The sequence below is a fragment of the Anopheles bellator genome, chromosome 1 (assembly GCF_943735745.2).
Source record: "Anopheles bellator chromosome 1, idAnoBellAS_SP24_06.2, whole genome shotgun sequence".
Taxonomy (NCBI): domain Eukaryota; kingdom Metazoa; phylum Arthropoda; class Insecta; order Diptera; family Culicidae; genus Anopheles; species Anopheles bellator.
The window spans coordinates 773,330-797,404 of NC_071285.1; the positions used below are offsets into that span (position 1 = coordinate 773,330).

Sequence of the window (24,075 nt, forward strand, 5' to 3'; positions counted from 1 at the left end):
TAAACGCGACAGCAATAAATTTGCCGCCTACTCCAATTTTCAGCAAAAATACAAATCCTAATTGATAATTCTTTCATGGAAATCCTCGTTTTAGTTGGCCACGCTACGCTGACCACAGTGCGGTGGGGTGTATGTGTGCCTCGGAGTCACCGTAATAATGTGTGTCGGCAGATCGGCAGCAGTCACTACACATGATAAAACCACCCACTAACTAACCACCCGCCGCGCCGCTTTCCCACGCAGTTTCGCCGGGTTAACGGCCGATTAATGCCGAAAACCGCGCGCTGGAAGAAGGCGAAAACGGCAAGCGCTCGCTTTTCATTGCAGGATGCACCGAGCCGTGTCCAGCCGTGTTTTTTTCGGTGGAGTGTCGGTGTAAAGTTGGCGCGTTTTTCCCAATTAAAAAAGCCGTCGCTCTTTCGACACGCGATCGTGGCGCGGAGGGGGGCTGAAACCCGCGCCCGTATGCTGACCACATAAATCCGGTGTGAAGTGAATCACTTTTTTGGCTTCCTTTTTCTCTCGATCAATTTCGAGCGCGTCGCTTGTTATGAAAAGCGCGATGAGTGATGCCGTCCGCGGATATACGAAGATCGGATCCGTCCGGCATCGAATCCGATGGATTTACTTGCCTTTTTGGCTAGGCGCGAGATTGGTGTCATCGGTGTCAAAGTTCGGCCGAAGTTTCGACAGAGACGGACCGGAGACGGAATTTGTAGCATTGACCCGGTGAACTTTTGGCGAAATCTACCCTCTACAACTATGTTTCGCAAGTGCACGAAAGTAAGTACGCACGTGGCCCACCCAAAAAAGTGACATTCAGCAGCAACGTTTTTGTTTCGAGCTCCTGAAAGTGATGCGTTAATTCATTTATTCGATTTGATAAAGGACTTGGGGCCAGTTTGATAGCCTTCTCGAAACTGCAACAGTTTACATCGACAATTTTCGAAATAGTTAGTCTCATAGTGTCTTTCAAACTTCACAAAGATCGTGTGATGAAACTTTATAAGATCATGTTGGATAGGCTATTGTTTTTACAGGTGCTTAAATGGAGTGAAGGCATCGGTCTCCTCAAATGAAAATGTTGAAAAATTTTCACAATTTTTGAGCACTTCTCTTCGGGAATTTGTTATTTTTACGAATCTCCATATGCTGGGTGATGTCACTGAGCCAATGCTTTGCATTCCGCCTTTTGGGCGAACTCGAACGCCCCGAACTGAACGCGCGTCACTTTCTTCACTTTCGCTCGATGAAGCGGCTCTTAAGAGATTCAATGTTGATAACGACGGCCGAAAGAAGGAAAAAGCGCCACCAAAAACCTAATCTTTTACACACAAACTATATATGCTCTCCGAGTCCTTTCTCTTTCGACGGCCGGCCCGTGATCCTGCGTTCGATTATGCCCGCCCCGATCGGGTCCGGCTCCGGGCTGGGTGAATTGGCGGAATAATTAGCCAGCTCGAAAGGTCGCTCGACACACGGCGCGGTCACCTAACGCGAAACAGGTTTTATGCGATGCATAATGGCCATGTTTTTTCGCCCGCGGCACGATCGATTTCGATATGCAAAATGGCCGTTTAGTGACATATTGGATTCTGTCGAATTTCTCCGTTGCTGCATGTTTTCGGCTGACATGGCGCACGTTTCGGTTGATCTATTTGAACCGATTTCATGAGGACGACGGGCGACGACAGCAAATCATAAATAACTGATCGGCCCAACAAGGGGGGATTGTCGTGATCATTTCGAAAGGGTGTCTTGGGCGGTTCTTTAAAGGGATAGTTTTGCTTGTTCACTGATGTGATCCATTCGCCTTAAGCTTCGTTAAATACGTTTCTGTTACATCGCGCAAACACGCGACCATTAAACCCAACACCTTCATTGTGGAGAAATAAATAGATTATTATGCGACAGACGGCGAGCGCTGAACCATGGCCCTTCCAACGCTTCAGCTTCCGCCACGGCTTTACGACCGCCATTTGCTATCAAGTTCATAAAACTGAATTTCGCTTCAACTGTAAACTCCCTGCAAATGCAAATTTTATTTAAATTTCTTCTCACCGGGGTGCAACATAATCCACATACCGTGAGCCCCCGGGCCGGAAGTGTTATGTGTTCCCCCTATTGTCTACGCCAGACCGCGTTCATCGCAGACACATGCTGTAGGTTCCGTTAAAAAGCTGCCGATCTGCAGCTGAAAATTGATGGCAGTTTTCCGACGTACATCGCCCATTTCGTAACCGACTTGGGGTTTCGCCGCCGAAAAGGCCCCCCCCAAAAAAAGGTTTCGCTTTGCTGCGCCACCTTTAAAACGGAGCAATTTGCGCGGCGCCGTTACCTCACACACGAGGTTGATCTCAGAAGTTGCAGTTTGGTCCGGGAAAATCGGCACCTCAACGCGTGGAGCTGACGACGCTGTCGAAAGTGAAGCTTTTATTAAATCTCGTTTCGCATCGTGGCCCCGGTCGGTGGCGAAAATGTGAACGAAGGCATGGAAAACCGATGATTAGCGCCCATCTCAAGTGGGGCTTGGGGATCGCCAGAATCATCGTTGTGTTATGTTACACACCAATTATATCCGCCGATGGCTTCGGAACGATAATGAGTGAGGCTTCTTTTGCGTCGGGCAAACTTGGGATCGTTGGATTGGAATGGGTGATCTTATCCGGTTCGATGGAAAATCGCAGATAAGCCGCACGGAGCACGGGTGTTGAAGTAAAAGTGAAAATAATCCAACTGACAATGCCGCGCCCGGTTCGGTGGCCAGTAAAGGACGAGCTGTAAAGTTGTCATTAGAAAGGTGATTCGAGCTCATTAATCGCGATCGCCGATGCAGATGCTGGTACCGATTGTGGGCATCGATATGGGATTTGGAATTCAGTCGGATAGGCACTGGCAAGTTTGGACGATTACGCATGGAAATAGGTAGCTCGCGGATTCTGTGGAAGCGATTACCTTTTACTGTCTTCTGATATTATTGCACTTGTCACTAAAACCTGTTAAGTTTTTAAATCACTTAGGTGGAAGCTTGAGATCCAATCCAGAAGAAGCTTTCGGAACACAAATACCCATAAAAACCCTCTTTGAAATCGCCGAACCAATTTATTTTGACGTTAAATTTAATCCCTTTATTATCAAGATAAGCTGCTCGGTATCGAGTAATTGATACTCTTCACTCTGGAGACCGCCATTTCAACTACTGCCGGTTGTCGTGTAGATTATCTGGCCAGTCCCGAGCGCCAACCAGGTCCCTTCGACGGAAAGCAATCGCTCATTCCGACATCGGCTTCCGATGGCGCGTGCGCCATCGTCGTAATCAACATTACACAGAAAGTCTCGTTTAATTTCGATTTTATGATGTTCAAACCGACAACAGAACGGCGGCCGACGGCCGCGGCATTTAAACTTTCCTTTCACCACGCGCCTTGGCCACGGCCGATCTCGGGCGCCGCCAATTCATATCTTACCGCGGCCGGTGGAATGAAATTGAAAATGTTTCAGCCGATCCGTCCGGGTGTCGGAAGGTGGCCCGGGGTCGGGTTAGTTGGCTACCGACCGGTCCTGGGACCGGGCAATAAATTGCTCGCAATTGTTCGCCATTCCCCGGGGGAAGTGGGCAGATGAGACACGGCGCGTAGTGATAGGAGCGGCCGAACTCCGCTGTTGGCCATGAGCTGAAAGGTAATAATTATCCGGTAAACTACCCCGATCCTCGGGTTCGGTGTGTGCGCCATCGGAACGATACCGGCGATTGGAATCAATTTAAATTATTTTCTCTTCCAATTGCCCGGCGCGTGCCCGAGCGCGTGTGTTTGTGTGTCTGGTCCGGACCAAAGGAGGTTTCACTTTCGTTGTGTTTTGGGGATGTAATTGGGGTTTTGGCCACATGTGTTCAGTGATAGGCACTGCTGGTGTTGCTGGTGGGTATTTTGAAGGTCACAGAATAGGCTTCAGCGAAATTGAAAGGCTTTCGGTCCACTTTTCGGGTATTGCCTTTGATTTATTAGTGAGATGGAAAGAAGAACTGAGTTCGGAAGTGATAACAAGTGAATAGTAGACGATAACTAGAGACAGACAAGCAACGGTTTATCGTGGAATTAAAACAATCAAACAGAACAATGAAAAGGAGATTAATAAACAAGAAAATAACACCAACAAATATTAACAGCTCTCAAAGAAAACAACTCTGTAATCTACAAACTAGCATTAACAAGAACAAAACAAACGGAAACTAATTCTAAACTTCTCTGATTGAGGATTTAACTCACGGGTTTGACAGGCATAACCTCATAAACGCAACTCAATGCATATTCAATTGGCCGCAATACCCAGAGCATGGACACCGTAATGCGCCCCCTTAAAACTAGTTCATTAATTTGTTTTGTTTCTCCTTTTCTCTCGAAAACCATTCACAGCTCTGCGCCCTCTTTCGGCCGAGACGTCGGACGTCACGCAAAGTGTCGTGAATTCGCGCTCCAACGCCCTGATAAGCTGGCCCCAGCTCGGCGGCTCGCCGGGATTATGCTTGCTTGCCACCGCTGGCGATCCGGTAACTCGCCCCATCCGCTCGGGAAGACGCTAAGGAAGCCCTGAACCGGCGGCACCTGGCACTAACGGTTCGGTTGGTGGAAATAAGACATCGGACACAGCAGCAGCAGCAGCAGCGGCAGTGGCAGAAAAAAGTGAAGCCACTACGACTGCGTGTGGCCTGGCTGGCAAGTGGATCGGAACGGCATCCGACGGTATCGGAGCGAAGGAGAAAGGCTTAGGGCGGAGAGACACGGTCACCCACAGCGTAACGACGTAACGAAATCGAAAATGGAGAAATATGTAACCGTCGTTTCGGTCGATGATCAGGTACCGGGTGCCTCGGTGGGCTCGCCAGTGGAGCCTGACCAACCGGACCCGAGGATGGATCTGCATCTGGAGCTCACCCCCCACCGGCCACTGGTTGAGCAGGTTGGGCCGGACCAGGAAGACTCACAGTTCGTGACCGTGCTGTCGATAAACCACGGCGAAGGTCGGTCACCGGACGACACCCCAAGCGCACCGGAAGTGGTGCTGGTGTACCGGTTACCGGGCGAGCGGCTCGGGTTCGGGCTCAAGTTCCAGGGTGGCAACCGGAGCAACGAGAAGATCCAGCGCCTGTTCATTCAGTCCTGCGCGGAGAACAGCCCAGCATCGCGGGTCCTCGCCAGCTGGGGCCACCTCCGGGAGGGCGACGAGATCCTGGAGATCGACGGGGTCAGCGTGACGCGCATGACGCGAATCGAGTGTGTTAAGTGCCTCAAGGACAGCAACGTGGCGATCAAACTGTTGGTGCGGAACGGCGAGGGCCGGGTACAGAACTTCTATCCCGAAACCGGCCAGCCGATGATGGCGATGTCCGGCGGCAGTCGGGAGAATGTGGGAGAAATCCCCGAACGGAAGAGTGGACCTCCGCCACCACCGCCGGTTCCACCGCGGAAACTCAACAAACGCAAACTGACTCCGGTGGAACCGCAGTCAGCGGAAGTGGCCCCGAAACAGCCGACCCCTCCGACAGTTCAGGAGTTACCACCGATGGTGGCCCCTCCACCGCCGGACGCCGAGTCGTACAGTAATCTGTTTGCGGACGATATCAGCGACCTAATCTCGGAGTCGGACGATACGGCCAGCACCATCTCGACGGTGGTGGACAAGTTCTCGATCTGCTCGAGCCTGTCGTCCGAGGACTACACGATTCCGTCGAACGGACCGATGGGCATCGGCAGCCAGAGCCTGGAGCTGGCGAAAGCCCTCAAACCGTTCACGCTGCTCGAACAGGAGTTCAACCTGGAGAGCAAGTTCGAGCCGACCAATCTGTTCACGTTCAAGCCACCGGCGGCCCCCACTTCCAACGTGGTCCAGCTCGCGGTCCAGGGTGACACGGAGTACGAGAACGTCAGCGTGATGAAGGTGGACGAAAACCGGAACTACGAGAATGTGACGGTTCCGTACGGACCGTTCGAGAATGTGACGATCCAGACGGTGCAGCCGTACGAGACGATGGTTCTGGCCCGGACTGCCAACCGACGGCGGATCAGTGTCGAGGAGCCGGAACCGTCACCTGTCCATTACGAAAACGTCGATTTGAAGACTTCCGCCGTTCCGCCGCGACCCTTGCCACGCCAGGCAGCCATCGTTGAGCCGAAAAAGCGGGCCCCTATCCCAGTTCCGATTCCGATCGTGGTTCCTCCGCCGCGGCTCAAACACACGTCGGGCGGCCAGCCGTCAGGATCGATCGTAGTGCCCACGCCCGCTACCGGAAGTCAACCGCTCGGGGCGGAGTACAACACGGTCCAGAGCTGGCTGCAGGATGCGACCGAAGTGATCCACGAGTGCGCCCTGGTCCCTGGCGATGGTCCGGTGGTGGAGGAGAAACCGAAGCCGCTACCCGATGGCACCGACGATCTGCCGCGGTTGATTGACTTCCACCCGAAGGTGTCCGTTGCGCCGAAAGAAGCCGTGGTGGCCCCGCCAACGTCTCCCACCACCAGGGTGCGGTACAACGGCGAGCCGGACATGCTCGTGGCACCGGAAACGATCGTGCGGAAGTGTATCAAAATCATCGCGAGCGAGGATCATACGTACATCGAGAGCAGCTCGAGCGACGAGGACGACGAGAAGATGTACTGCATGGGCCGGTCGGAGGATGACGACGATCGGAGCAGCGTGCTGTCGCGGGAAACTACCACGACCCCGGAGCAGTTCCTGAGCGGCGACGGCTACAGTGACGAGGATGGCGAAAAGCTCGGCCCGCCGGAAATCGTGTCCGGTGGCCCATCCGAGGCGTACTTCAACTTCCCGTGGAGCTCCAATCTGCTGCCTCCGATCGGCGAGGTGGAGGAAGAGTTTTCTTCGCTCGAGCATCAGCAGCATCAACATCAAAATAACATCAGGTTCGGTAGTAACAACTAACTAAATTATAAGAAAGCGATATTATAAGAAGATGAAATGTGGTAAGTTGCCCTGGAGCTTTTGTGTTTGAAAGCGCATGAAAAACGCTATCCGAGACACTCACTCCGCGAACGCTACGGTAAGCGTCACCGCTAAAGCGCTTTGTGTGCAAGGCGTATTGCATACCGTTAGGCGTATTTCGCTTCGGTCGGCTCGCTAAGTAAACAGTTTTTGTGCTATCAATATTCGGTTAGTTTATCGTGCCCCGTATCGTGTTTCATGAATGTTTTCTGCTCTTTTCCATGCTTTTTTTTATCTTCACCACCTGGTGTGGCCGGCAGACCGATAGTTATAATCGACACGGCCGACGAAACTGTTATCACCGATACCAACAACAACCAGCAGCGGCGCGAACGGAAGAAACCGATCGGTGACGAATCACCCCAGAAACCGCCAAAAGCCGGCGGACCGTCGGCGAACATAGTCATCGGAATGGCGACGCTGGCTGCCGAGGAAAACGATCCGGAGGCGGACCAACCGGATGCCGGCGTGAACGCGCCCGTGGACTCATCGTTGACCATCGATCAAGACGTGGGTGCACCCGAAACAGATAATCTGCAGCGGCAGCAGCAGCAGCAGCATCAGGAAGTGTCAGACCCCGAACCGCCGGCGGCGGCGGTGGACGAAGATGAGTTGGTAAACAATGTTCACACGGCTGATAAGCCGGATCAGCCCGTCGTCGACAATGGCGGTCCGTCTGCGCCGCCGGGCACCTGTCAGCAAGATGTTAGTGACATGGCAAACGACGGCCCCGATGGCCGTGCCGTGCCGGTGGAGCACCCGCAGCATCCGCCCGAAGCGCCCGGACCCGCCCCGGCCGAAAGTGTTGGACCGATTGACAACCGAAGTGCGACGGCTGATAGGAACAGGCCAGGTGACGTACCCGAAGCGACCGCGGCACTCCCGGACGACGCTGATGGTGGCGAGTCCGAACGAACGGCGGAAGGACGGAAGCTGCAAGACGACGACGGCGGCGAGGACGCCGATAGCAATATCGATGCGATTGTTGGTGACGTAGACATCGTCGAAGGCGATACAGTTGAGAGTGACTTCGAGGAGCTGGTCAAAGCGCAGATCGAACCGGTCGACGTCGAGGACAGTTCGGAGCAGATACAACAGATTCATGAGCGAATCATTGTTGGCATTGAGCGCGCTGTTAGTGAACAAGTTAGTGAAGCTGCTGATGTTGCCCCGGTGCCGTTATCGCCGGACGCCGGTGACAAAGACAATGAGTGGTCGGAAGTGACACAGGGACAGCTGGACCAACCGAAGCGGGACTTTGGTGATGTTCCTGTAGCGGCAGACTCGGAAGTGGCGGATAAAGCCCAGGATACAGCTGAACAAGGTACGTACGGCTCTCTTAGGGGCCCAATGGCCCGTGTCGTTTTGCAAAATGACCGCCCTTTTTCGGGCCACACGTTATGTTATTATTCAGCTACAGCCCCCCTCTGCGTTATCGCGGCTCCCGAGCGCACTGTGTGGTTTACCGACGGAACTTGTTTGAGTTCCCGGCCCGGCCAGCGATAAGATAAGGGGGCAATTAAACTGAAAGATGTTTTATCGCCCGGCACGGTGTTGCTCGCATTGCAATTTATATCTAGATACGAGTTTACGGCACTCGGTCTTCGGTCGGGTGTGTGCGTCAGTCGGTCGGTCGGCGATGACTACACCCGGGCAGTGGTCAAGGTTGTCCGGAAGGTCGATTGCAGTTGCATCGCCAAACAATTCTAAACTGCTGTTATCGGTGTGCGAGCTGGGTGGGTTGGGAGTGGGTTGTCCGCGAGAAGGGACGGAACAGGCAGGGCAGCAATATTGAAAGTTATTTCAATGGCTTTGCCCTGCGTCATTGATGCAATTGCTGATATTCCAACCAACGGTGGTCATCATCTCGCATCGCAATAGACGAGATGCTATCTGATTGGAAAGAGGCCATTTAAGTTGAGGCAATCCGTCCACGTACGCAATTCATTTTTCAGCGTCCCTTACGTCGTGTGTTCCTTTGTTCCCGCAGGACTAGGGATTGTGCCTTGACTTTAAGAAAACGTAGCGCATCATCTAATATCTAAAAACCGATAGACCAGAAATCGGCCGGTTATGGATTTACCTTCAACTTTAATCTGGCCATTTCTTAGAGTCAGATTCGCTTCAATGGACCTTTGTGGGCTTTTTGGATCAATAGACAAGCACAAGTACAACAACTGGATGGAATCTAGATCTACGAAGAGCAGGTTGCGGAACCGGAAATCGAAACAAATAGCGATAGATCTCATAGGCCGTCCAAAGCTCATCGCGTCCTCACGAAGCGCGACAAGTGACACCTTGTGCGTCGCGTTCAAGGGTCCTCCGGCTGAGCCCAGAGGGTGATGTAGTGCTAATGTTCCAGAGCCTGTGTGGAAGCTAATCAGCAAAACCACTTCAGCCGTTCCTAGCAACAATCAATAAACGGGCCGCGGAGTGGCAGCCTCCAGGCAGGAGGCTGCCAGAGCCTCCAGATTTACTGGGAAAGATCACGCGAACCAGCAATGGCCGGCCGCAACCCAAGCCCCCGGTCCCAAGACTTGAAGTGACACCGGGCCGGGCACACGCCACAGATCTTGTGAGGGCGCGCGCGCGCGCGCGTGATGTGTTTCGGTTCGGCCTGTCGTGTGATCAGGATTTGCTCCCGAAAGAAAATCCACTTGGCCGTGGCGTGGCCTGGCGGGCCCGCGCCATACCGTGAATCCGAAACGGTGGCGTATCGTTAAGAAAAGGCGAAAATGTCAAATCGTGTACCACATTCGCCACGCCGGACGCCCGGGACGGTGGGACACGGATCCAATTTTGTGCCGCCAATCCGGGCCCGGGCGAGTTCCTTGGCAAGCGGCAATTAAAGTTTTTGACATTTGATAAATATGACTGCCGCGCCGGAGCGATGAAAAATGGCGGCGAAGGGAAAATCTGTTTCCAGCCACGTTCCGGGCGCGTTTTTTCGCCGTGTCTCTCGCCTCGCTTCTAAGGACCTTATCTGGAAGGTGGTGGGCCCACGGCCGCCAAGAGGCTTACCGCTGAAGCTGTACAGGTTGGGTCGGTGCGTTGGAAGAGAGTCGTCGCTGGTCGCGTCGTAGGTGTCGGATTTGATGGCTCCGACGGACCAGCTTCCGGCTGGGGGATTTGAGGACGTGCATCAAGCGACAATTAGGAACATCGTATCTGCGGCTCGGCTGGCGTCTGCTGGTCCCCGGGCCAGGCAGAAACGAGTTACGAGAGCCGTGCCGCCATCTTGTGACATCTTGAACCTAATGCGGAAGGAAAAGGAATTAGACCTCCAGCCGCTGCTGCCTCGGGGTGCGGTTCTCGTCCGCGCCCAGACGTGACATGATTCCGCGGGGGCTAGAAACGGGAGCTTATCGCTCCGTCCGAGGTACAAACACGTCACACGCCCGATTCGCACGTCAGTTTGGCTTACCTTCGAGAACCGTTTGGCACGCGATCGCGCGCGACCCGGCTTAAGATCGGGGGACGGCCTCAATTAATGCACCGTAATTCGACGTTCTTGTCGGAAGCGTTCGTGGAAAGTTAACTAGTGTTACAAATAGATCTTTTCGTGGACAAACATTCAATTCCTGTTAATGTGCGTTCAAGGACACTGTTGACGCAAAACTATTGTGTCGCAGCAGAAAAAACTACGATAGTGCCGGCCATATGGCATCGGCAGTTGATGTAGGATGATAGATAACCGAATGGTAGATAAACGGAATGGAATGGCCATATTGGTTTTTGGGTTGTAAAATGTGACAGTAATATTTATCACATTTCGATAAGCGATCATTACCTTCCCTTCTGTACTCGGAAGGTAAGCTTTTCGGGTCGATATCGTGTAGATTGTTGTCCAACTCGTTTAACAAAAACATATGTTTGGATTGGTTGGATTTCTTTATGATATTTGGCAAATGTTTGAATAATTCATGAGTTTTCAATAACTCGCGTTTGTGTTTTGTTTTGTTTGCTTCGTTGATCTTTTCACTAATGATACTAATGTTACCATTTCTCGTTCGGTTTCGGGTTGTAAATGATATCCGATTCATCTTCCCCGCTGTGGACCGAACCTGCGGGTTCGGTGTCCTTACCCGGGTCGGGAAAAAGTTCCCCGTGCGAAAGTGACAAATGGCCGTTTAGCCGTACGGGCGTTCGTGCAAAGGTCAATGGCGGCCCGGAGTGGAAATAGGAGATTGATGGTACGGTCCATTGAAGTGACTCTGATTCGTCCTGACTTGGGGACTTCAATTAGCGTGGCTCTACGAGCGGAGAGCGATCCGGAGAGCGAGAGTCGCCCCGGCCGATATGTCCTGTGGCGTTGTCAATTCCTGTCACTCGCCCACCACCACACCCCCCGCGGTGGGCTGGGGGTGTTCATCAGGCAAATCGTGTCGTTCCCGGTGCCTGTTTATTTTTTCCGTGTGTCCCCGGTTTACTTTTTTCGCCGGGCCGGTGCAGCGCAGCGCGTTTGGCGTCGTCGCCTGTCAATCTTGCCGCTGTCGATAACGGGGCGAACAAATTTACCCGACAAGCGCTCGATCAGCTCGATTCAGGGCGGGTTGCAGTGCATGTTCTAGCTGTCGGTCCTACCGTGTACGCGCCCTGCCCGGCTTTGGTGTGTGCATTTGACGGCGTCAGGCGATGGAAGGGTTTTCCCCAAGACTCTCGCTGCATGTCCGGCCATTTCATTACCGATCCGGCCGATGCAGCGTTGGGCGAGAGAAAGTGGCTCGCAAATTAACCAATCAATCGCACGGTACGGCACCCCATGCTCCGGGTTGATCGACAGCCGGCGAAATGGAACTCTGGCGCCGGCTCAGGATGAACTTTAAGAAGGTGCGCTTTAATGCGCCCAGCTCGGCACGCGAACGAAAGTGAAACCTGACCTTTCTCCGCCCGGTGCCATTGATACCTTTTTGATTGGCGAAGCATTTGAATGACTAAACTAAATGACACAATTAAATGCAAATATCATGGACCACGCGAGAGGGATGGTTTGACATTCAAGCGAAACATCTGCCAGGGATGGATTGGGACCATCGCGTTACCATCTTACGTTGGTTCTGAGTGTTCTGAGGCAATCGAAAGGTTAATAATTTAACAACACCACGCACGGAAGAGCTTTTGAGCGATACGGCGCAGGAGCCGCTTGGGAGCGGACTCGCCATACTTTCGAAAGTTAAATAAATTGAACTAAATTGACTAAGTTACAATCCCAATCAAGGGGAACTTCGTTTGATCGTGGCGAACCATCCACTGTGTGCGGGGCCCATAAATCCAATTTAATCCTTCGCCTGGGCAGCCCACACTGGGGCTGTGGCCAGCCAGTTCGTTCGGTCGGTGTTGTTGGTACCCGTTTTCAATTAGAAACTTTCCGGTTGTTCCGGTTCGCCGAAAATTCTCCATCCAATCCATCACTTTTCGGGTCGAAACTCGATTCCGGGGCCCTCGATTGTCCTGGTCACGCGGTAGCAGAAGGTGCGAAAAGTGGTACCACTCCGGAGTGTACTTTTTTCGCCTTCCGGGCTGGGGTTTCGGAGAACAAACAGACGCCATCGCCCGTCTTGAGATTATTTGTTTCGTACGGCTCGGTACCGAGTTTCGTAGCTCAACACTCCCGGGGTCACGTTGAAGAATGCCAGGGCAAGTCACGACTGTTACTCGGCAAAACACACAGAACGCGGCCACAGTGAATTGATCAACGAACCGTTCAGGTCGGATTCCGCTTCAGCTATCACCCGGAGAGAAGTAACTCCCGGAAAAGTTCAACTCGATCCACCACCGAGAGGTCCTTCTGAGGAGCTTTTGTGGCACCGGCTGTAACGGACGGGGCACTGCGTCAATCCCCAGTAGATCATAGCCCGGCACTCTCGGACGGGAAACTAGTTTCGGATATGTGGCAAAAGTTGTGCTATTTTGAAAACCACTAGCGTACTGTTCGCGTCCATCTGACCCCGAGACCAGAGTCCCGAGTGGCTCGAGAGCGAGTATTTTTATTTTCTTATATCCAACAGCACTTCCGGGACCGCAGCAGCAGTCGGAGATGAGCGCGTCTCGAAAGTTGAAGAGCGCAAACGTAAACAAAGACGCGAAACGTGGGCTGTGGCCACCCGTAGGGAGGCGAGGGATTCGGACACAGGAAGCGGTTTGACATGGAAATGTGAAAAAGTTCCCCGTCGGCCCCACCATCCGTCCGTCACGTACGATCTCTTGAGCGTAGCGAATTGAATTTGAAGTGTTAGCCATCTTGAGCCATCGGGCCGTGCTCGATGTTGGAATGTAATGTACGCCCCCCGCACGCCGGGCACCGTGGATCGCTACGTGAATGTGGAAAAGTTTCCGGAGCATTTTTTTCCTCACTCAGCGCGAAACTTCCGCGAGGTCTCTAAAGTCGGCCCCAGAGCCCAGCTGGTCTGGGGAAAAAATGAAACCACAAAAAGTGCGAAATTCGGTGGATATTCGACGGAAGCTTAAGCGGACTGAGCGACACTCACATACGGGGTTCGGTGGGGGGGCCAAAGTTTCGATTGAAGAAGATTTATGACAAACGACCCCGGAGGCGAGAGGGGCTAACGCTCATAACGATGCCACGATACGACTCTGCCCGAAGTTGTTCTCTGGGGTTGAGATTTTTGTCGCAAAAGTTCGGGATGATAAAATTCTCGCCTCATGGCCCCCCGGTGGGTGTCCTTCCGCTGCGGTTCGCTCACTTGTCCTGATCGCTGCACAGCTGCTCACGCTTCCGAACCGGGTGTCGGGGTTTTTTTTCCGGGCCGGGTGTGGTGAAACTTTTTGACAAAACCACTACGCGTGGAGCATGTTTTTCGGCACTATTGCGGCGAGAAAAAATGTGTTCGGAAAAGCGATGCAGTGATCGGTTTAGAATGATGTCTGGGTCACGGCGGAAACCAGAGGAATCGGGGGACATATGCGAACAGAAAGTTTGGTTTGAAGGTTGCTTATTTAGCACTTCAATGTGTAAACGTTCAACCTTTGCTAGTTTCGTGGTTTTCGGTTATCGATGATTTTTGAGACTGATTTTTGAACAGAATCCACCAGAGAGATAAGTTGTTGGCATGTAGAAAAATTGCTTTTGGGTGTTGGAAGCTAGATAAGGACATACCACGAAGCGCTCTGTTATCAAACACGGGTTTGTTGTCACACTCATACTGGTTTTTCCCTTCTTCGATATTTTTGGTAAACACGTCGTCAAACGATTTCACGCTAGGAACATTAGACGAAATACATCTCTTTTAATGCGTCAATGGCAGCAGTGCCATCATTAGCATCTTCTCGTCCACGGAATATACCTGAGCGCCGGGCAATTTGGCAACACTTGGCGACGCTTTAAAAATGCATCCAACATCATGCGATAAATCAAACCTCAACAGCCTCAACCTCCTTGACAATTTTCCCGGGGCCGGCAAAAAGCTCATCCCGAGCTGCACCGGGACTGCGTTTTGTTTTGCTATGCAAACCTCGAGCGCAAAGCAGCTGCTGCCGAGAATGCATCCAAACAATGTTGCCGCCCGCAGCCCGCAGGACATGTTTAGGAAAATGGGAATACCTTAGCCACCCAGCAGTCCCTCGGTTTCCTCGAGAGCACTTCCGTAAAGCGAAAAGTGACAGAACTGCCAGCAGCAGCCACCGCCATTAATAACCGTATTTTGTCTCGGGCGACCCTCGACGACACTCCTCCGGTCGGGTAGGGTTCCGGAATGCCGGTTGCCACACCGGTGAGAGCTCAGGTGCCGGATGAACAAATCGCATCTTAAGCGATGCACCGGTGCCCGGCAGAGCGCTCTGTCGCTCTGTTGTTTCATGTCCTGATCTCCTCGGTATGCGCTCTTTTTCTTTCGAAAGTTTTCTGCTCGACTCGGCCGAAATTCACACCTCGTGCCGGGGGACCCGCACCTCCGGGAACCCAGTTCTAAAGCGAGGCCACTCGGTACTGTCCTTGCTTTCGGGCGCTTGGAGTAGCAATTCAGCTAATGCAAATACAGATGTTGCACTTTTTAACGACTTTCCGGTGATTGCATTTGGCATACTCAAGTGTGGCCCGTAAGTGGGGCCGGGAAATTAGCCTTCGAGGACATTTTCGAGGTGGGAGATTCATTAAAAACGGGTGTGAAGCGGTCAAGTGCGTTGGACGAATTTAACTCCTCGATTGCACGGTACTTGTTATCCGTTGGTAGATTGACCCCAAATTAACCATTCTCGTTCTCGTAGCACAGTTATCAGTGACCAAAAAATGGGTGGTGGTCAATCACTACAATCAACCAGATAATTTGCTGTCATGCACGGCCTTTGCCCCCCAAATATAGACTGTCAGGTTTCGATGTCGGCCGAGTTCTTAGTATACTGGTTACAATTAAAATTAAAATGGATTCTGTTCAGCCACGGCCCGGCGATCCGCTGTGGTGGTGTCCTTCCGGAAAACTGACTATAAATTGATTTAAATGATAGTTTCCCGACCTAGGGATTGGGCTCCAATTTCCGTTCTGTCTCGTTTCGATCGTCCCGTCGTCGAGTCCGGGTGAAACCGATTTCCCACTCAATTTTCATTCGTCCCAAAACGTCATTCTGCAACGTCGGGATGCAACCCGATACTGGTGAAGGGCACGATTTGAACAAAGGGTCATTACATTCGAATGCCCCCGAATAGTGCATCCTGCCGGGAGTTGTGCAATCGCCACCCAACTGTTGAGTGCATGCTTTGCAGCGGAGTAAATGGAATGCACGTGTTTCGTGTCGATGATGCGCATCTGATCCGTGTTGTTCAGCGCGAAAACGAATCTTATTTCCGGCCCCGCTTTCGCTCGCTCGCTCTGATTGCATATTCCTTTATTATTTTTAAGGTTTCACAATCATTCGGGCACTATTTGTTTAGAGCTTCGTTCGATCACCGATTCCGGTTTTTTCTAATTCATTTTAACTACTCTCTTAAATGGTCGAAGAAAGCAATAAATCCCGAAGGACCCACGCCATTAGTGTCTCACTTGGGCACGTAGCGGCGATGTGCTCAGGTAACGCGGTAATGCATTTCTTCGCCGCTTCCCCAAAAGGGCCTCCTTGAGTCGTGGGTCTATCGATTTAAAAATACCATTATCGAGTAGAAGGATACAACCACATGGCCCGCACGGCCGTCCCGCTCGGGCGCCGCAATAACAATAACCGTAGACCGGTTAAACGATCGTTAGTGTAAGTGATCCTGGCACCTTAGATGGGAATTGTCTGTGGTGTGTCTCGTGTCTGGTGGTTGGCGCGCCATTCTTCTGTTTGACTTCCTTGGACATTTCTTTTGCACACACTGCCACGCACACACCGCCCGCCGGGAGGGTAATTGTAGGTGGCACAAAGTGGTGGTAAATAGTTTACAGAAACGACGAAATAAATAGTTAAACGTCGGGACTCGTGGGGCTTGTAGCGTTCCCGCGCAGGGAGTTGGCGTAGCTGGGCCCGGAACGGAACAAAATGGTGCTCTATGTTGCCCCCGACGCTGGCTTAATTTTCTTATGCTCGCCGTAGAGGAGGTTCAGCTTTTTTTCCCCCCTCCTGACCAAAGTTGGGCCTGACACCTTAAGCCCACCGGGGAGTTTGCCCGGGCAGAAGACGACGGCCGGCCGTCGTGTAACTATCGTGTCATCTGGGTCCCAGAAGACCCAGACCTTCCCCCTCTGGACCTCCAGACACCGGAGTCTTCTCAGAGGCAGAGTGTAACAAAGGCTGGGGGACGAACGCCGTTGCCACCTTTTACATCGCCGGAGACACAGTTGCACTTTTCACATCACATCGCAACCAATAAACAACCTGCGCCACCTCATTCCACGGACACGGTGGGCAGTTTATTTAGCAGTCGTCGGGTTGGTAGGACCTCCGCGAGGGCTCCCGTTTTATTCCTGCTCCGCGGCCTCGTTGGGTCGTAAAGGAGAGTCGTTCTTTTTTCGCGACCCAAACCATCGCGGACCGTACGCTGCTGTACTTGTTCTTCATTAAGGTTAATGAGCGATATAAAAATTCCTCGCCCCGGCGGTACGGCGATGCAGGAGGGACACCCTGGACACAACGTGGGTCCCGCTAGTCTTATGGTCTTTTCTAGCGTTCAGAGGGTGTACGTCGTTGCGATCCCGGTCGTTCCTCTTCCGCCGGGCTGTAGGTCGCTGCTGTTTGGCCGGGAATTTACGCGAATTTTTGTGGATTTTGACACAACCGAAACGATAATGTGGCCGGGCCGGTCCGTTAGACGGGGGCCAGATAGAGCGCTGGGCACAGGTTGGCCCAGTCGCGCAAAGTGTTAAAACAGTTTTACGCTCGGGGAGAAATTCTTTTCGCTCCATTAGGGTCCACTTCCGTTTGCTGCACTGTTTATGACGAGCCCGGTGGCCCGGATAGATGATTTTTATCAGTTTAGTAGCAGAATGGGTGAAAGTTGATCGAAAAGCGATGTTTAAGGACAAAAGAGGGATTGGACTTAAGATTAAAACCACGTTAAAGTACTTTACTAGCGGTAATTAATTATAAAATAAGTTCATGCTTTAATGAGTAATAAGAGTCTTGTGAGGACAAATTCAACCACGCCTTGTGTTTCCATTCGTTGAATCCTTCAAAACCTTTTAAACCTAATGACACATTAAGCGATTAAATCCTGTGCAATATTAATGTGGTACAGTAAAATTGATCGTTCGAACTAATTGGGCCAATAATCATGGGCGATAAAAGAATAAACCGACCGCGCGAGCTACACAGTATCGCGCGAGATACGAGCTATCAATTTCGAGAGACAGTATCAATTAAACCACCATAAACGGGGGTCCCATTCTTAACACTTTGGTGGCCGTGGCCGAGCCGAGCGTTCTGAAGGAGCCATATTGTAACATTGTGCGATACAATTTTATAGCACCTTACGCCCGGTGCGGTAGAATTAAAATCAATTTATGGACCCGTGGCTCACCGCCAGGAGGTTCGGTGTGAGAAACCGACGCGGGAGGCGATCCCAGAACAGCGCGTTTCGATCGATGCGGGCAATAAAAATTGATGCGCACGTCGACCATCTCAACAGATAATCAAGACCTCCGGGGGGCTTAGAAGGGAACACAGAGGGAATCTACGCGAAGAGAAAAGTTTACTTTTGAAACAATTTAATTGTAGCATCCCTTGGCGAGTCCACCGAGAGGGACATACCGTTCTGTGGACGACGACGACGACGACGACAAAGAGGAAAAGCTGGCACGGCTCGGCAGTGTCCATCAAATTGTTGCTCCGGCTCCGGAACGTTATTCCTTCGCGGGGTAATTCCATTTTTCTTTGTGGTCTCCACTGGAAGCTTCTTTCTTGCGGGGCCGGGAGCGCTTCGGATCCCGATCTTCGACAGTGACAGAGAGGATGACCGGAAAAAAGCCAAACCAACAGAGTTATAGATATGATGAGGTACAGGGGGGGCAACAAGACGGACCGACGCTATTCTGGTCGATCCGGTTGGTCATTAGGCGGGCCAGGGACGGCAGGCTCATCAGGCGTTTGAGGCACGTCTTCGCGGCCAACGGCGCGCGAGCGCGAGAGAAATGATTTATATAAGATCCGTTTTTAATTGAAATTATTAATAGTAACAGTACTTACCGCGGGGCGCGAGGTGAATCATCTTAATGGGGCGGACATGCAGCGGACGCAGGTAAAAAACCGCGGAACGCAACGACGTGACCGAGGACCGCCGCCATTGCGCTTGGGAGCTGCCGTTGATTGCTTGGCGGGCTTGGGATTCTCTATTCAAATGGATGCTCCAAGGGAGAGTTTCATAAAAGCCAGATAAGCCAACTGTTTAAAAGTGATGCAAAAAGTGACGCAATTCCTCAACTACCAGACCTGGAGTCTTTTGTCTATCAGCTAAACATCAGGCCTTTTATAATTAGTTTTTTATATTTCCATCAATGATCACAAAATCCTTTCAGTGTCCTTACCTGGAGTCCGTTTCCTTTGACGTATGTTAATGGTACGTCGGCATCTGCCTTTGGTCACAGATTGGAATGACGACGAGTCCCCGTGGCACCGACCCTCTAACGGTCACCCGGCGGCGACGGTTTTGATGGCTCTTCTCGATCGATGGCAAATGCATTAGCGTGTTTTGCGAATTGATGGCCGCTCATAATAATGACCCACCGTCAGCTCCAGGCCCCCGGTGGGGTTTTAAGTACACAAGCCGGACGGCCAACTGGAGTTCTGCGCCCGACCGGAATCAGCGTTTATTAACTGATAATTCCCGGGAACGACCGGACGAACTGATATTGGGGGGAAATGCATCTGGTTGTGGGGCTTTTAATATTTTAGTGCCGCTTTGCAGTGGTCCGAACGGCAGCGCCACATTTCATCAGCTCGTCGGGAGATAGAAGGATAGAAGCCCTGAAAGTAAAGGCAATAATTAATGCTACTCCAAAACCGGGAGTTACTTTTCCGGGACGAGGGAACGGTTCGTATGGGTTGCTGTATGATTCGGCAATTTTAATTAAAACAGGGTCCTCGGAAAATTTCTCAATTGCCCTACACTACTAATGGACCGAATTCGCTTGAAATAACCGGCACACTGGAGGGCTCCGTATATCCATTGGAAGCAAGTCCTTTGATTTTGATCAGATTGGATAAGCTAAACAGTTCATTCGAGCAGTTTCGAGTAGTTCCTTCGTGGAAGGTTAAAAGCGATGAAGCTTTTCAATTACTTCTACTTTGTAAAATATGCGAAACCGTGCACTGGAAAACAAATGTGTGCATCAAGGACGTAATAACTTCGGGCTCATTACAAACTCGCTCTTGCCAATTTCGTACGGTAAACAGGCCGTGGTCAAGCGCTGTCCGCCTCGGCGACAGCGACACTAATTCGTGCCGACCTTTGCTACCCATCAGGTTGCACCTGAATCACGCGCGTAACCCGCCGCGGCCGTAGCGTCGTGGTAATGGATCGATTCTAATCAATCATGATGACAGTTTTGGCACCTTCGCCGTCTGCGCGGGTCGAACCGGTGGCCACAGACAGTGTGTCTTTGCCCCGCTCAGCTCCTGGCTCCGGCTGGAAGAAGCTTCACAGCACTGGCCTCCCGCGGCGACAGTGATACGGAGCTGCCGCCATTACCCGGATGTGGCCCCCGGGTCTCTACGTCGCCCATCGTGATCCATCATCCTGTTGGAGCAGCGGGCCTGTTATCTGGTCGGTCGCGAGGTTGCTGATGTGGCATTTCTGTGATATCAACCGAAACGCGAACGCGAACGATTTGGCAAGGCGTCAAAGTAACATTTCCGGTTCCGTTTTCCGCGGGATGGATTGCCCCGAGGCGGGCGGGTCACCGTGCGATTGATCAAAAGCGAAGCATAATCATCATGCATGACTTCAGCAATCTGGCGGGTGGCCTCTTTTCCTGGAAGTTGGAGCCACAATTTGCAAATGGGATCGTCGATTTTGTCGCTCCAAATTAATCAGTGCCTCGGAAATCGCTTTGAACTTGAGTCATGTCATTTGCATATTGCTTTGCTTCACGTGGGTTAACACTTGAGACGTTGCACTACTTTTCGATGTAGTCGATTTAACACTCCATCCAAAGATCCACTTTAAAACCTACGGTAAAGCTCTTCGAATTATGGATTGCAGGAACGTTTTCTTGATTACTTTGACAGGTTTATTCTCACTGGCCTTGCCCAGACCGTCTTAATTGAATGGCCAATCTTACATTGTGGACACCGAAAGGAGGACTCCCAGATTTGCTGCTCGTTCCCTGTTCCTAGCCGAGGTGCGATCGACTTGCAAACAATCTACATTTATTCGCTTCTGATTAACCCTAACTGCATGGTGATAATTAAGTTAGTACCCCCGTCTGGGACGCGGCGACCTTCTTCCAGGCAACAATGTAAGGTCTGCACGTAGCCGTGCCAGGTTTCCGCTCCATCCGTTATCGGGGCATGTCGTTCGCGTGATTGTTTATGTTAAACTACCCGCAGTAAAACCCATCCCTTGTCTGTGTTTTCAGCAGGAAGTGGGAAAACAGCAAAAACCCGTTGGTTGCGTTATGGCGCGCCTGTCAAACGGCAATCGAATCCAATTTCATAATCCATTTGACTGCTGGCTCCGTTTCGGCAAGCGGCCCCGACCGGGCCACATGACAACCGTGGATGGTTTCGGAACGTCTAGCCTACACCGGTCCAGACCGTATCTCTCCAATATGTGTGGACTTCATTTCACATTTGTTCTGCCGTAGAAGGGATTCTGCTCCACGCGGGCTCACTTTTTTGTCCGTTGTTTCCGTCCGCCCAAGGGGTGGCCAATCGGTGTTGGCTGGCTGGAGCTAAGGAGCTAATCCTCTCGAGACGAGCGACAATGTTGCAGGACCCGGCGATGGAGGCGATAGAATTGTTTTAGAACCCTGCGGCCGTTCTCTCGGGCGCCGGGACGGGATTTGTTGTAGCCCGCGGTGCGTTTGGCGCTTGGGTGATCGGTGAAGCGATTGACAATTTATGAGACCAAACCCCGCGGGGAAGTTTCCAGGGCAGGTGACTGGCTGGCGAGGCTCGTCCACGTGGTTAGTGTTTCTATTTATTTTGCACCCCGAAAGGGCACCGCGAACACCTGGAACCGGTCACCGGGCGCGCGGCGGGTGCCGCGGCTACTTAACCTCACGCGTGACCACTGTTATTATGTCGTAAATTTTGAATTATGATCGTCTAGAAAAGAGCGGGGTTGGCAAAATAAATTTATCGCTAATTGCGCCCGGCCGCGGCCGATTTGTGTTACACTTTTTTGCCATCCCCTGGACACTGCAAAAAAAGGGAGGAAAGAAACCCGATTAATGTACGAGTGTTTAACAATCGGTTCGTGGCCGGCAACGCAACCCAAACCAGTTCAATTGGGAGCTCGCTCAGAGAAAGGTGGAGCTTTCGCCCCGAGAGTGGTTTGACACATTCGCCGGGTCGGAAGCATCGGCTTAACAGGGGCTTTAGTTTATGTTCCGTCGCTTTTTACAGCCTCGGTCGCAGTCAGGGCTCCCTGCGGGCAGCGAAGGGCCGCTTGGGGCCCATGATCGCCGTTTGTTTCCGATTGCGAGCGGGATGATTCCTTCTTCTAATTCCGTTTTCCATTTTGTCTCGCTTTGATTTATTCACAGGTAAGCCCCGTGAGCGTGCGTGAGCCTCGTCCTCGACTCGGTGCCGGCTTGTTTCGATTGGCCACCGGTAAGCCTCCAGCTGGTGTGAAAGGTTGTTCAATTCTACTCCTTCGCTGGTTTACGTTCTCCACAGTACACGCCCCATTGGTTTATGCCCCACTGGCCGTCTGGCGGGGGGCCTAATTGACGGCTGGCAACGTCTTAACTTTGTCGCTGTATCGCACACCTCCCCCGACGGGGTGCTTAGAACCCCCTGGTTTATGAGACCGAACGGAGAACGACGATAAAAGGAAAAAAGCCCATAACTTGTCGCAAATCGATCGGCTAGCGGATCGCTATTTATGGTTCACGATAAATTTGCTAGCGTCGAAAACTAAGTTGCAGACCTCTGCAGGAGAACACTTCGGACCTCGCAGGACCATGTAGTAGCAAACTCGCTGAGTTCTGCATTTAATTTTATATTACAATTCCGTTATGAATACATGAATTGAATGGGCCCCTTTTGCTGTGGTCCGCCAAGGCCAATTGCCAATCATTGGCCGGTTTTTGTTTGCACAGCGCGATCCTAAACTTTGGCGTCTCACGACTCACGCGGCCGCCTGTCGCCGTCGTGCGGTGCTGATATTAATCAATTTTTCACTTTCTTCCCGGGCCGGTCCCAGTGAAATGCGGTCACCGGAGTAGAGCAGTGCGTGCCTGCCTTTAAAAGTCCACCACTTCGGGGGCGCATCTTCGGTGGACCACCTCTGAACTCTCGGGGCGCACATTTCACTTTTCTCTAGCGACTGCGTAAATTGCGCTGGAAAGTCCGCGGACCGAATTTCTCCGGACTACCGGAGACCGAAGACGGTGCACTCGACGCGGGCACGTTCCGGAGGACCACCATCCCGGGCCGCCGGGAAAGTAATTTCATGCCAAATTAAGGGTGGAAAAATTCAAAGCCAAATTCGAATGACCATAAATGTACATACCCCGACGCGCGCACTCGTCGTCGTCGTGCACATCTCACGGCTGACTTTTATGCTGTGACCTCCGTGGCTCCAGCCTCTCTGCGGGGCACTCCGTCGATGATGGTTTTCGCTGGCACGTAAATCGAAGAGCGCAACTGAAAAATGCATTGTTTATGATTCCATCCGCTGCCCAGATGGCGCACTCCCCCCACGGGACTCGCTTCGGCGTCAAGATGCTAACTTATTAACCTCACGATTCACGAGAGCGGTCACGAAGCGTGGGCCCCTAGCCGTCGATGCTCTGCTCGGCTCGGCTCCTCCAGCGATCTCGAGATCGCTCTCCTGCCTGGCTTCCCGGTGCGAATGCGTTGTAGGAGTCTAGGCGTACAGTGCGGTGCCATAACTTTAAAACGGTGCCATGGATGCGAATAGCTGAAGATTTAAAAATACTTGCTGTAACGTCATCACCAACCACCGTAGTTCCTACCGAACGACCGATTCCGCCGTGCAGGAGCATGTGTTCACTCTCCAGTCCAGTGGCAGTTCGCAAGACAAATGTTTATCTTTGCACACCGTTCCGGATCGGGGCGAAGAACGGCGGCCAACAGAAACTTCAGTCCCGGCCGACCCTGGCGGTTGGTATTTTTGGTTCGATTCTGCGAGATGTGCGATAATAATGGGGGGGATCCGATAAACGATCCACGCATCCTCGCCGTCGAGTGGTGTTGAAAGGAGAAATGTTTGATAAAGAGCGAAGGACCTTTCGCCGAAGTGGGCACCGCGCGATGGGCTCTCCAGATTCTGTGTCAATCAGATGCATCGCGCGCGGTCCGCGGGAGCAGAAAGGAAGCGAAACCGACGTGGCCAAGACACGCTCTGCTTGACGATGAGGATGTGCCAACGCGTATGGAGTTTGTTTACTCGCGATGTGGTCTATGCGAGAAAGGTGACCGATGGGGTTCGCTAGTGATTATCGATCATGATCCTGGTGCCTG

At 52.1% G+C, this 24,075-nt stretch overlaps 1 protein-coding gene across 1 annotated transcript in view; it reads left to right on the forward strand.

The window, feature by feature from the left end:
• The first annotated feature begins 4,818 nt into the window (after positions 1 to 4,818).
• Positions 4,819 to 24,075, forward strand: part of LOC131206459 (titin-like) — a 101,756-nt gene continuing 82,499 nt past the window's right edge. Inside the window, exons 1-3 of the mRNA XM_058199012.1 lie at positions 4,819 to 6,251; positions 6,291 to 6,904; positions 7,262 to 8,323. Coding sequence (XP_058054995.1) covers positions 4,819 to 6,251; positions 6,291 to 6,904; positions 7,262 to 8,323 — 3,109 coding nt within the window. The remainder of the gene's footprint in view (positions 6,252 to 6,290; positions 6,905 to 7,261; positions 8,324 to 24,075) is intronic.